Here is a 13,551-nt window from a genome sequence, read left to right as displayed (position 1 = left end):
GGCTGACTCATGTTCTTAAGTCGCGGACTCGCAGAGATGAACCTCTGAATCAGTAGAGATGTGAATGCAGCCTCCTCAGTAAAACGACTCATTTAATGACTTTTTTTAATTCTTCTGCTCCTATTGCGGAGATTCGATATAGGCCTAACCACATATATATAATAAATATATTTCCATGGCGACTGACCTCTAGTGGACATAACACGTCAGTGACAGACGACAGACCGACCGACATCCAGAGAGAAAGACAGACAGACAGACCGAAGTATAATCACATCAAATTATAAATGCTTAAAAGCAATCAATAAATATAACTTTGAAAAAACTCATCCATGGCGGTCCAGAATGACTGTGTGTGCGACTTTTACTTTGCACAATGACAATAAAGTTGAATCTAATCTAATGTAAACACGGACTACGTGGCCGAGATGACTTCACGGAAACGAAACTCCAACCGGCAGTCCGGAAGGGAGGGTTCCTGAAGGACCTAAGACCAGCTGTCCGGAGGACCAGCGGAGCGTCAGACCAGCGCAGCGTCAGATCATTGGAGGGCCAGACCAGTGGAGCGTCAGACCAGCGGTCAGACCAGTAGAGCGTCAGACCAGAGCAGCGTCAGATCATTGGAGGGCCAGATCAGTGGAGCGTCAGACCAGCGGTCAGACCAGTAGAGCGTCAGACCAGCGCAGCGTCAGATCATTGGAGGGCCAGACCAGTGGAGCGTCAGACCAGCGGTCAGACCAGTAGAGCGTCAGACCAACGCAGCGTCAGATCATTGGAGGGCCAGACCAGTGGAGGGTCAGACCAGCGGTCAGACCAGTAGAGCGTAAGGGTTCCTCAAGAAACGAGCTGCTCCTGGACAGGTTGGTTCGTTTATTCTTTTACTAAGGCTAGGTGTCCTTCTCCGAGCTTTTCTGCCTCAATGTCTGCCTAAACTCTTGAAAGATCTAGTTGCGATTTGTCCTCAATAAAACATAACTGGAATATAAATAAATTAAACGAAGCAACGTAATCAAAATAGCCACTGAGGCACCAGGGGGACGAATCTCATGAAGTGTGGGGCAAAGAGTCAACTGTCCAGTCGGCATATTGAGTTTCTGGAGGTTTATTTTCCGGTTTTGCAACAAACAAAACACATGTGCCACAGTGTGAACTCGCTGCCTCATCTCCTTTGCCTCTCTGGTACATTTGGTAAAAAAAAAACATGACCCTTCCCAGTGCCTGTCTTACTGCCCTCCTACCTCTATGGACGCCCGGTGCGCCACAGCTGCCCAATCATTTCAAATAACTTTAATTTATAATACCAACAAGAAAATAAACATAAAATTATCAAATTATTTAATGTTAAGCAAACAAACTAAATAAATGTTTTATAATTAAATCCTACAACTGAATAGCTCCAACATTCTTCTTTCTTTTATTTTTCAAAGTCTCCCAAAGGGTTACGGCTTGTTTTCCGTTAAGGGCTGTTCCTTCAGCTGGTTTTCCGTTAAGGGCTGTTCCTTCAGCTGGGGTTGGTCAGAAGTCTGCCAGACGTTTTCAGCAGGTTGTCAGGTTGAAAAACCTTTTAATAAAACAATAATAATGAAATAGAAAGTAAATAAACAGTATCAACCTACTGTCAAAATGATCAGCAATTTCATGCTCCACATATTTTCGTATTCCTCACATTTGTCCCCTTTTCATCCCAACAAATCAAAATAAACCAATATACCCAAATGAGGGAATTTGTTTACAAACAAATAGTGTCCATGCCATCTGCTCTACATTGATGCACACCCAGTTGTAGTTTTATTTTTTAGTTTTCTACTTTGTCTTGCTTCAACATACTTCAGACAAAGCCGGCAATCAATTAAATCACCCTCGAACCCAGGTGACCTCCTCTGCTCAGTGCTGCCCTCTGGTGCGACATTTCTAAATCAGTTATATTAATTACATTTACATTGACATTTAGGAAGTTAAGCAGACGCTTTTATACAAAGTGACTTACAATAAGTACATTTGTCAGAAGAAGGTGAAACAACAATATAGTTGCAGTAGTCGAGGCGGAAAATTGGACCAGAAGCTGAGCTGCTTGCCTCGTGAGGATGGGCCGGATCCTGCAGATGTTGTGGAGGGCAAATCTGCAGGATCGGGCCAACACGGTGATGTTTGCGGTGCAGCACAACTGATTGTCCAGTACCACACAGAGGATTCTTGCGGTTGGTGATGGAGATAAAGCAATGTACACAACAATGACCAGTAGGTCCATGTGAGGGCAGTCTTTCCCTGGCATACGGATGAGTTCAGCCTTGTTGAGGTTAAGCTTCAGGTGATGGTTAGTCGTTCCAAGTGCTGACGTCTGCCAGACATTCTGAGATGCTGGTTGAAATCAGGGTGTTGTCAGAGGAGGGGAAAGAGAGGAATAGCTCAGCTCGTCAGCGTAGCAGTGATAAGAAAACAGTGTGATTTGATTACAGAGCCCAGGATTCTTGCATATAGGGAGAACAGAAGGGGCTCCAGTACAGAGCCTTGAGAGACACCAGTGTCAAGAGTGCAGGCTTTGGACTAATAGCCATTCAATGTGACCTGATAGGTGCGATTCGTCAGGTAGGATGTGAACCAGGATAGCGCAGAGTCAGCGAGGCAGAGTTTAGCCAGAGTGGCGAGCAGGATCTGGTGGTTCACTGTGTCAAACGCCGCGGAGAGGTTGAGGAGAATGTAAACCGATGGGAGAGACGAGGCTCTGGCAGCACAGAGTGACTCATTCACCACGAGAAGAGCTGTCTCAGTGGAGTGTGCGGTCTTGAAGCCAGACTGATGAGGGTCAAGCAGATTGTTGTGTGAGAGATAGGAGGACAGTTGGTTAGCGGGTGCACATTCCAGTGTTTTAGAAATGAATGAGAGAAGGGATATCGGTCTGTAGTTCTGAATGTTGGAGGTGTAAAGGGTCGGTTTCTTGAGGAGCGGCTTGATTCTGCCAGTCTTGACGGACCCTCAAAAAATGCCTGGAGTGAGGGAGGAGTAGATGAGGGTGGTGAGGAATGGCAGGATGTTGATTGTGACGTCCTGGAGGAGTGAGGAGGGGTGGGGGCATTACATAAATTTTCCTCTTAGACTTTTGAACTCTGTCCTAACAGCAATGGTTAGAATTCAAACGGTTGAAAAATGGTTTACAAACGGTTGGTTATAAGGTGTCTCTTGACTCTCTTCTACTGGTGAAGAAAGTGGATTCATCTCCAGCACCTGTAGAGTATTAGCCTGAGGATATGCTGCCTTGTTGACGTATCTCCCCTGTCCTCCTCCCTCACCCCTTCTCCTCCCCAGTTCTCCCTTCTCCTCCAGTCATGTCCTACCCCGGGGGTGTGTCTGAGGACCAGCTCCAGTGTCCCATCTGTCTCCTGGTCTTCACTGAGCCTGTCTCCACACCATGCGGTCATAACTTCTGCAAGGCCTGCATCAACCGCTTCTGGAGTGGCCCGAAGGCGCCGTGCTGCCCGTGCTGCCAGCAGCCCTGCAGACCCTCGGAGATCAGGGTGAACACCGGCCTGCGGGACATCGTGCAGCACTTCATCAACACCCGAGAGGAGGAGGGCTCCGTCGCCAAGTCGGGGCAGGTGCCTTGCGACATCTGCCCGGGCCCAAAGCTCAGGGCCCTAAAGACCTGCATGGTGTGTCTGGTGTCCTACTGCCGCCGCCACCTGGAGCCGCACAGCAGGGTGCCCGGCCTCATGAGACACCAGCTGGAGGAGCCGCTGCAGAACCTGGCCGGCCGCCTGTGCCAGAAGCACAACAAGGTGCTGGAGGTGTTCTGCAGGGAGGAGCAGGTGTGCGTGTGCGTCCTGTGTATGAAGGAGGAACACCTGACCCACCAGACTGTCTCCCTGGAGGAGGAGGCCGCAGAGAGGAGGAGTGGTCTAGGAGTAACGGTGCTCCAGATGAAGGAGCGGGTGAAACATAATGCCTCTGAAATTCAAGACGCAAAGCAGTGCGTGGAGGACAGGAGGAGGGAGGTGGAGACGGACACGCAGGAGAGCGTGGCGGCTCTTAAAGGTCTAGTAACGTATGCTCAGGCCCACATGAAGCAGATGCTCGGAGTGATGGAGGAGAGGCAGAAGTCAGAGGAGGCGAAGGCTACACATCATCTCAGAAAGCTCCACTTGGAGCTAGCGGAGGTCCACCAGAAGAGCAAGGAGATGGAGGAGCTCTGCCAGACAAAGGATCCCCTCCTCCTCCTCAAGGGCTCCTCCTCCTCCGGGCCCCTCCCGGTCCCCCCGGCGCCCCCGGCTCCCGGGGGCACCGTCTGGCAGCAGTCGCTGTGGGCGGCGGAGGTGAAGGCGTTGGTGCAGAGCGTGGAGGACACTCTGAGCAGGGAGATGAAGAGGGTCCTGGCTGGGGAGGAGGACGAGCTGAAGGCCCAGCAGCACCACTGGGTGGAGGTGGACCTGGACGCTGACACCGCCCACCCCGGCTTGGTCCTCTCCCAAGATAAGAAAGGAGTGAAGGACGGAGGGCCGCTGACCCAAGACCCTCTCCCCAAAAACCCCAAGAGGTTTGACTCCCACCACTGTGTTCTGGCCAAGAAGGGCTTCTCATCGGGGCGTTTCTACTTCCAGGTGGAGGTGAGGAATCAGACGGGATGGGAGGTGGGGGTGGTCAGAGAGTCCATCCAGAGGAGGGGTCCCTGTATCAACCTCGGGCCCCAGCAGGGCGTCTGGACCCTGGGTCTCTACGATGGGCAGTACCAGGTCAACACCGGCCACCCCGCGTCCTACCACCTCCTGGGCCACCGGCCCCAGGAGGTGGGGGTGTCTGTGGACTACGACGGGGGCTGCGTCTCCTTCTACGACGTGGACTCCAGGACCCTGATGTACTGCTTCAGCGGCTGCTGCTTCAACGCCTCGCGGTTCAGCAAGCTCCCCTACTACTACTACAACAGAACCAACATCCTCCCCTTCTTCCGGCCCAGTGACAGACCTGGCGATGGGTTTCTGACCATCAGTCCCGTCCAACAGCACTGAGGTTCAGGTGTGTGAGACGCACAGGGTAGAGGGGACCGTCAACCCCCTGCCCACCGGGTCCCATCCCCACGGTGTGGGTGGTACAGGACTTCTCCTCCAGGGCATCAGGGGCTGAAGGCTGTTGGGGCGTTGAGGAGCCCCCATCAACACAACCTTAACCTCTCACACCTCTAAAGGGAGGGGGTTTGGATCATACTCAAACAAGCACAGAAACATGCCCAATCATCGAGTCAATGAGAAGAAAAGAGAAATTCTGATAAACAATAATTGCGCTGCATCTATAAGGCATGTTTTTCCAAGTTTGTTTTAAGTGAATGTACTTGAATGTGCCGCCCTCATGTGGACACATTTGGTAATGCAGGCGCATATTGATGACTGATGATTCGTTATAATGGTTCAGTTGGTCTTTGTTCATGCAGCTGAGCATGTGGTACCGGAGGGTGGCTAATCGTTTGTGCCTTGACACTATTAGTCTGTAAGTAGCTGATTGTTTGAACTGCTCTAGTTTATTATTCTGTATAAGGGTAATTCCTGCAATTGTCCTGCTATGTAAAATTGATTTTTCTTTATATTTCTGCATTGTGTGAGAGCTTTACAACATTAATGTACAAATCCCATGAAGACTTCAGTAAAAATCAAGCGTTTTGGATTTATTGGAGGATTTGAAGGTTGTTCTCTAGCTGTCAGTGCGAGGGCAGCACAGTGATTGTTTACATTAACCTTTACTGACTCGTTTGAAGTGTGAGTGAAGGCCAAGGAGGCTTTTGGTACCTCACGGTCTGTGCAAAGACCTCTCGTCATACAGCCCAGGGGCCAGGGGCCAGGGGCCAGGGGCCAGGGGGGGGGGGGCCCTCTCTCTCTCTGCGTCTCGGCTGACTCATGTTCTGTGTGTTAAGTCTCGGAGATGAACCTCTGAATCAGTAGACGATGTGAATGCAGCCTCCGCAGTAAAACGACCCCTTTAATGACTCCATTTTCAAATCCTTCTGCTCCCATTGCGGAGATTGGATACAACCATATATATATAAAATATATATATATCCAGATAATGAAATGCACCGTGCAGATCATACAGTTAATGTATGGCTACTGACCTTTAGTGGACATAACACATCAGTGACAGACCGACAGACCGACCGACAGACAGACAGACCTACATAAGACAGACAGACAGACCGAAACATTATCACGTCAAATTATGAATCTTTTTTTAAGATAAAATGCAATCAATAAATATAACTTCGGAAAACGCCATCCATGGCGGTTCAGAATGACTTTGGAGGGAGATAGAGAGTGTGGTCTGTCTGATATCAAAGAGGGCCATGTTATAAAAACATGTTAACACCATCTCCATGGGCGGAGGTCTTGTAAGGGGTGTAGCACAGACCCCTCTGGACCGTTGCCCACCAACACGAGAACATGCTGATAACACGGCCATCGTGGGAGGCACAAGGGGTGATACTAGTGACGAGGAGTACAGGAGCCTTGTGAGGGACTTTGTCATCTGGTGCCACACAAACCACCTGCAGCTCAACACGTTGGAAACGAAGGAGCTGGTGAGAGACTATGGGAGGTCCAGACCATGTCCTGGACCAGTTCAGATTGGACCAGGACCAGGACCAGTATAATCTGAACTGGACCAGTTCAGATTGGAGCTGGACTCTCTGGTGACAGCGGCAGAGAGGAGAACGTCCCACAAACTGCTGGCTATTCTGGACAACGTCGGCCATCCTCTGCACACGGTCATCAGCAACCGGAGGGGGGATGTTGGGCGATGTGTGGAGGGTGTCTGGTGACCATAGATAACATCCCCCCCCCCACACTCACACTCACACTTTTGGATATGCTGAGCCTCTGCTTTTCTATATATATATATATATAATATGTTTATATATATAATATGTATAGATATATTGACTACAATTTATTGATTGTTTTAGTGTTTTTTATTGTGTGTGTGATAGTGTGTGACTTGGATTTGTATACTATCTACTGCACAACAAGTTGCCCCATTGGGGGACAGTAAAGTATTTTTGAACTTGAACTTGAACTTTGAGAGGGGCTTGTTCAGCGACAGGATGCTCCTCAACACCAACAGACTGAAGAACTCCTTTGTCCCCCGAGCCATTCAACTGTCCAACACCTCACTGGGAGGCAGGCAACGGCCGAGGAGGACAGAGGTCAGGGTGGAGCACCAGGCCTCACCACCACCCACTACAAAACATAACACAGTATCAAACACAACCTGGCTGTTTGATTCACCGTTTCTTGCACTGTTTTTATGCACTGTTTAAGCACTCCCTCATGAAAAAAATGGCTTGTATAGTATTCCTGCTATATATTATCTCCCTGCATATATTTTATTGCATTTTGCATTTTGTACTTCTGCACACTTATACTTGTTTTTAACTCATATTCTATTTGTTACATGGTGTTTGCTGCTGCTGCTGAAGGCCTTCTGGAGCCAGGAGGTCCCCTGGGACTGGACCCCCTTGCTTCAGGGCCCACCTGGGATCCCCCCTACAGAGACCGGCCCCCCTGGTCCGAGAGGATGGTGGGACGGGAGGGAGGCCGACTATGGAATGACACTAATTGAAATGGAAAAGTTAATTACGTCATATATTTGCTGTAAGTGCTTTATAATTCTCTGAAAAGCAGGGCATGTAGCATTTCAAATATATGGAGTTGTTTAAAATATAAGGCAGTATTATATCGAGTTTGATTAGTATTTGTACTGAGATTGGAGCGCTGTTTGTCTGATGACGAGGCCCTGGTTTGATCTGACCCCGCCCATTTCCTCGTCCTACTGCCGAAGTCCAGAGGAGAGGAGAGGAGGAGCGGACGAGAGGAGAGGAGAGGAGAGGAGAGGAGAGGAGAGTAGGAGATCGGAGGTGAGGAGAGGAGTGGAGAGGAGTGAAGAGGAGAGGAGAGAGGACGAGAGCCGGGAGATAAACAACCCGCCCTTAAAGAGCCAATGACTCTGATTGGTTGAATGGTACTGTACACTGCACACTGACAATAAAGTTGAATCGAAGCTTATGACCGAGATCACTTCACGGAAACGAAACTCAAAAGAGGAGCGTCAGACCAGTCGAGCAACAGACCAGCGCAGCGTCAACCGCGGAGCGTCACCAGCGGTCAGACCAGTAGAGCGTCAGGGTTCCTCAAGAAACGAGCTTCTCCTGGACAGGTTGGTTCGTTTATTTCTTTTACTAAGGCTAGGTGTCCTTCTCCGGGCTTTTCAGCCTCATTGTTTGCCTAAACTCAAAAAATGGCTTCGAGGACAACATAGGACGCAATGTACTAACTAAATTCCTCAAAATAATATATATATATATATATATATATAAGATCTTCTTTCTTTTATTTGTCCAAGTCTTCCAAAGGTTCACAGCTGGTTTTCCATTAAGGACTGTTCCTTCAGCTGGTGTTGGTCAGAAGTGTGCCAGATGTTTTCAACAGGTTGTCAGTTTGAAAAACCTTTTAATAAAACAATAAGATATAAAGAGAAAGTAAATATACAGTATTAATCTACTGTCAAAATGATCAGAAATTTCATGCTTTATCTATTTTTTTTCCTCACATTTGTCCCCTTGTACATCCAGAAAAAAATAAATTAAAGGGTTAAAGGGAAAAAATTACACCCAAACGAGGGAAATCCTTTACAAACCATAATGGCCATGCCGTCTGATCTACATTTATGCGCTCCCAGTTTTAGTTTTTAGTTTTCTACTTTGTCTTGCTTCAGCATACTTAAAGGTCCCATGGCATGAAAATGTCACTTTATGAGGTTTTCTAACATTAATATGAGTTCCCCTAGCCTGCCTATGGTCCCCCAGGGAAATGGTGTGAGGTGTAAAGCGGGCACTAGGTATCCTGCTCCGTCTCTGAAAAAAGGAAAGCTCAGATGCGACGATTTGGAATTTGGCCCCATATGTCGTCATAAGGGGCCATGTGAGCGTGCCATGTGTTTGTGTGAATACACACACTGTAACGCAAGTGTTGTACACTTCTTTGTTATTTGGATAACTGTTCTTCTGTTTTTGTTATGGCGCGTAACACGCAACATAAGGTAAGGTTTGCATAGAGCTCCCATTTGGTGATGAGACTAGACTGCGTCGGGTTCTCTGGTGCTGCGTCGGGTTCTCGTCCCGGGAAACAACCATGTGCAACACTCCCTTTCTCCTCCATGTCGCGGTTCAATCTGGACTTCAGGGAGTCAAAGCGAAAGTTCCTTTCCCCAAATTCCTTCTCAACAATGGCCGATATAACCCCCACTACGAGTCTCGTAGTGTCTCGTGGAAGTACCGGGAGTACGCAAACGGCAACAATTCCTTTCTCCTCCATGTCGCTGCTCAGTCTGTACTTCAGATTGACGTGGAAGTGGAAGAACCAGAGGCTGTATGCCCATCTCCCTATATGCTCTGGTATATAGGGAGAACAGAAAGGGTCCCCTGCAGAGCCTTGAGGGACACCAGTGTCAAGAGTGCAGGGTTTGGACTACTAGCCATTCCATGTGCCCTGATAGGTGCGATTCGTCAGGTAGGATGTTAACCAGGTTTGTGCAGAGTCAGCAGGGCCGAGTTCAGCAAGAGTGGTGAGGAGGAAGGAACTGGTGGTTCACGGTGTCGAACGCCACGGACAGGTTGAGGAGAAAGTGAACCGATGGGAGAGACGAGGCTCTGACAGCACGGAGTGACTCATTCACCACGAGAAGAGCTGTCTCAGTGGAGTCTTGAAGCCAGACTGATGAGGGTCAAGCAGATTATTGTGTGAGAGAAAGGAGGACAGTTGGTTACAATTACAATTAGGGCATTTAGCAGACGCTTTTATCCAAAGCGAATTACATCGGTTAATACACACATTGTCACACCGACGGCAGAGTCAACCATGCAAGGCGATGTCTTGCTCAGGGACACATCAACACTCAGCTAGGAGGAGCTGGGGATCGAACTAGCAATCTTTCGGTTACAAGACAACTGCTCTACCTCCTGAGCTAAGCCGACCCGTCAAGCCGACTAAGCCGGTTAGAGGGTGCACATTCCAGTGTTTTAGAAATGAATGAGAGAAGAGATACCGTCTGTAGTTCTGGATGTCGGTGGTGTAAAGGGTCGATTTCTTGAGGAGCGGCTTGATTCTGGCAGTCTTGACGGACCCTCAAAAAATGCCTGGAGTGAGGGAGGAGTAGATGAGGGTGGTGAGGAATGGCAGGATGTTGATTGTGACGTCCTGGAGGAGTGAGGAGGGGTGGGGGCATTACATTAATTTTCCTCTTAGACTTTTGACGTCTGTCCTAACAGCAATGGTTAGAATTCAAACGGTTGAAAAATGGTTTACAAACGGTTGGTTATAAGGTGTCTCTTGACTCTCTTCTACTGGTGAAGAAAGTGGATTCATCTCCAGCACCTGTAGAGTATTAGCCTGAGGATATGCTGCCTTGTTGACGTATCTCCCCTGTCCTCCTCCCTCACCCCTTCTCCTCCCCAGTTCTCCCTTCTCCTCCAGTCATGTCCTACCCCGGGGGTGTGTCTGAGGACCAGCTCCAGTGTCCCATCTGTCTCCTGGTCTTCACTGAGCCTGTCTCCACACCATGCGGTCATAACTTCTGCAAGGCCTGCATCAACCGCTTCTGGAGTGGCCCGAAGGCGCCGTGCTGCCCGTGCTGCCAGCAGCCCTGCAGACCCTCGGAGATCAGGGTGAACACTGGCCTGCGGGACATCGTGCAGCGCTTCATCAACACCCGAGAGGAGGAGGGCTCCGTCGCCAAGTCGGGGCAGGTGCCTTGCGACATCTGCCCGGGCCCAAAGCTCAGGGCCCTGAAGACCTGCATGGTGTGTCTGGTGTCCTACTGCCGCCGCCACCTGGAGCCGCACAGCAGGGTGCCCGGCCTCATGAGACACCAGCTGGAGGAGCCGCTGCAGAACCTGGCCGGCCGCCTGTGCCAGAAGCACAACAAGGTGCTGGAGGTGTTCTGCAGGGAGGAGCAGGTGTGCGTGTGCCTCCTGTGTATGAAGGAGGAACACCTGACCCACCAGACCGTCTCCCTGGAGGAGGAGGCCGCAGAGAGGAGGAGTGGTCTAGGAGTAACGGTGCTCCAGATGAAGGAGCGGGTGAAACATAAAGCCTCTGAGATTCAAGACGCAAAGCAGTGCGTGGAGGACAGGAGGAGGGAGGTGGAGACGGACACGCAGGAGAGCGTGGCGGCTCTTAAAGGTCTAGTAACGTATGCTCAGGCCCACATGAAGCAGATGCTCGGAGTGATGGAGGAGAGGCAGAAGTCAGAGGAGGCGAAGGCTACACATCATCTCAGAAAGCTCCACTTGGAGCTAGCGGAGGTCCACCAGAAGAGCAAGGAGATGGAGGAGCTCTGCCAGACAAAGGATCCCCTCCTCCTCCTCAAGGGCTCCTCCTCCTCCGGGCCCCTCCCGGTCCCCCCGGCGCCCCCGGCTCCCGGGGGCACCGTCTGGCAGCAGTCGCTGTGGGCGGCGGAGGTGAAGGCGTTGGTGCAGAGCGTGGAGGACACTCTGAGCAGGGAGATGAAGAGGGTCCTGGCTGGGGAGGAGGACGAGCTGAAGGCCCAGCAGCACCACTGGGTGGAGGTGGACCTGGACGCTGACACCGCCCACCCCGGCTTGGTCCTCTCCCAAGATAAGAAAGGAGTGAAGGACGGAGGGCCGCTGACCCAAGACCCTCTCCCCAAAAACCCCAAGAGGTTTGACTCCCACCACTGTGTTCTGGCCAAGAAGGGCTTCTCATCGGGGCGTTTCTACTTCCAGGTGGAGGTGAGGAATCAGACGGGATGGGAGGTGGGGGTGGTCAGAGAGTCCATCCAGAGGAGGGGTCCCTGTATCAACCTCGGGCCCCAGCAGGGCGTCTGGACCCTGGGTCTCTACGATGGGCAGTACCAGGTCAACACCGGCCACCCCGCGTCCTACCACCTCCTGGGCCACCGGCCCCAGGAGGTGGGGGTGTCTGTGGACTACGACGGGGGCTGCGTCTCCTTCTACGACGTGGACTCCAGGACCCTGATGTACTGCTTCAGCGGCTGCTGCTTCAACGCCTCGCGGTTCAGCAAGCTCCCCTACTACTACTACAACAGAACCAACATCCTCCCCTTCTTCCGGCCCAGTGACAGACCTGGCGATGGGTTTCTGACCATCAGTCCCGTCCAACAGCACTGAGGTTCAGGTGTGTGAGACGCACAGGGTAGAGGGGACCGTCAACCCCCTGCCCACCGGGTCCCATCCCCACGGTGTGGGTGGTACAGGACTTCTCCTCCAGGGCATCAGGGGCTGAAGGCTGTCGGGGCGTTGAGGAGCCCCCATCAACACAACCTTAACCTCTCACACCTCTAAAGGGGAGGGGGTTTGGATCATACTCAAACAAGCACAGAAACATGCCCAATCATCGAGTCAATGAGAAGAAAAGAGAAATTCTGATAAACAATTATTGTGCTGCCGTCTATAAGGCATGTTTTTCAAAGTTTGTTTTACTTGAATGTACTTGAATGTGCCGCCCTCATGTGGGCACATTTGGTAATGCAGGCGCATATTGATGACATTGATGATTCTTTATAATGGTTCAGTTGGTCTTGTTTCACGCAGGTGAGCATGTGGTACCGGGAAGTAGCTAATCGTTTGTGCCTTGACACTATTAGTCTGTAAGTAGCTGATTGTTTGAACTGCTCTAGTTTATTATTCTGTGTAAGGGTAATTCCTGCAATAGTCCCGCTATGTAAAATTGACTTTTATTTCTATTTCTGCATTGTGTTAGAGTTTTACACCATTAATGTTCAAATCCCATGAAGACTTCACTAAACGTTACAAAAGTGTCAAGCGTTTTGGATTTATTGGAGGATTTGAAGGTTGTTCTCTAGCTGTCAGTGCGAGGGCAGCACAGTGATAGTTTACATTAACCTTTACTGACTCGTTTGAAGTGTGAGGGAAGGCCAAGGAGGCTGTTGGTACCTCAGGGTCTGTGCAAAGACCTCTCGTCATACAGCCCAGGGGCCAGGGGCTGTGAGGGGCCCCTAGAACCTCCTCCAGCCCAGGGGCCCGGGAACAGGATGGGCCCCTAGAACCTCGTCCAGAACCTCGATCTGTGGCCCACTCTCAGATCATCAGCCCTTCTTTCTGCATTTGTTCCACATCAATGTTTGTTCTACATATGGGTGACCATGGGACGTTGAGTGTAGGCTACCACTGGTAGGTTTAGGACTAAAGGGCTTTTCCACAACAAATCAGGCAACGAAAAAGTTTGCCAAAGTACAGTAGTAAATATCAAAGTAAATATCAAGTAAATATCAACAGAGTATCAAATGAAACAACGAGAAGAGTCCAGCAGCCTGAGATGGTGTTCCTCAGGCTTTAGAAGCTCCGAGCCTCTCCTCCTGGACCTTCTGAGGCCAGGGCTCTGGGGTGTGTGGGAACCAGGGATGGAAATTAACACCCGCCACACGCCATTTGCGGGTGGATTTGTATGGAATTGTGTCACTTCACCCGCCACTGTGTCGGGTAATACTTTCCAATCAAGTCCGTTCAAATTTGCATATTTA

The 13,551-nt window shown here is 50.3% G+C and overlaps 2 protein-coding genes across 2 annotated transcripts; both read left to right on the top strand.

Moving 5' to 3' along the window:
• Positions 1–500: 500 nt before the first annotated feature.
• LOC307073540 (E3 ubiquitin-protein ligase TRIM7-like) lies at positions 501–5,752 on the top strand. The gene is made up of 2 exons (XM_079733418.1): positions 501–860; positions 3,304–5,752. The coding sequence occupies exon 2, from the start codon at positions 3,324–3,326 to the stop codon at positions 4,995–4,997; it is 1,674 nt and encodes a 557-aa protein (XP_079589544.1). The 5' UTR covers positions 501–860; positions 3,304–3,323; the 3' UTR covers positions 4,998–5,752.
• Positions 5,753–7,690: 1,938 nt separating this feature from the next.
• Positions 7,691–12,885, top strand: LOC307072398 (E3 ubiquitin-protein ligase TRIM7-like). The gene is made up of 2 exons (XM_079731680.1): positions 7,691–8,187; positions 10,485–12,885. Exon 2 carries the CDS (start codon positions 10,505–10,507, stop codon positions 12,176–12,178), a length of 1,674 nt encoding a protein of 557 aa, XP_079587806.1. The 5' UTR covers positions 7,691–8,187; positions 10,485–10,504; the 3' UTR covers positions 12,179–12,885.
• The last annotated feature ends 666 nt before the right edge of the window (positions 12,886–13,551 follow it).

Source organism: Pollachius pollachius (genome assembly GCF_949987615.1).
Source record: "Pollachius pollachius genome assembly, chromosome: 3".
Classification (NCBI taxonomy): Eukaryota; Metazoa; Chordata; class Actinopteri; order Gadiformes; family Gadidae; genus Pollachius; species Pollachius pollachius.
The sequence above is the reverse complement of the archived record's forward strand: the minus strand, read 5'-3'. Positions and strand labels throughout refer to the sequence as shown.

Bases quoted from the DNA above. Each gene is read 5' to 3' on its own strand.
- LOC307073540 (XM_079733418.1), top strand. From the start codon at position 3,324: ATGTCCTACCCCGGGGGTGTGTCTGAGGACCAGCTCCAGTGTCCCATC.
- LOC307072398 (XM_079731680.1), top strand. From the start codon at position 10,505: ATGTCCTACCCCGGGGGTGTGTCTGAGGACCAGCTCCAGTGTCCCATC.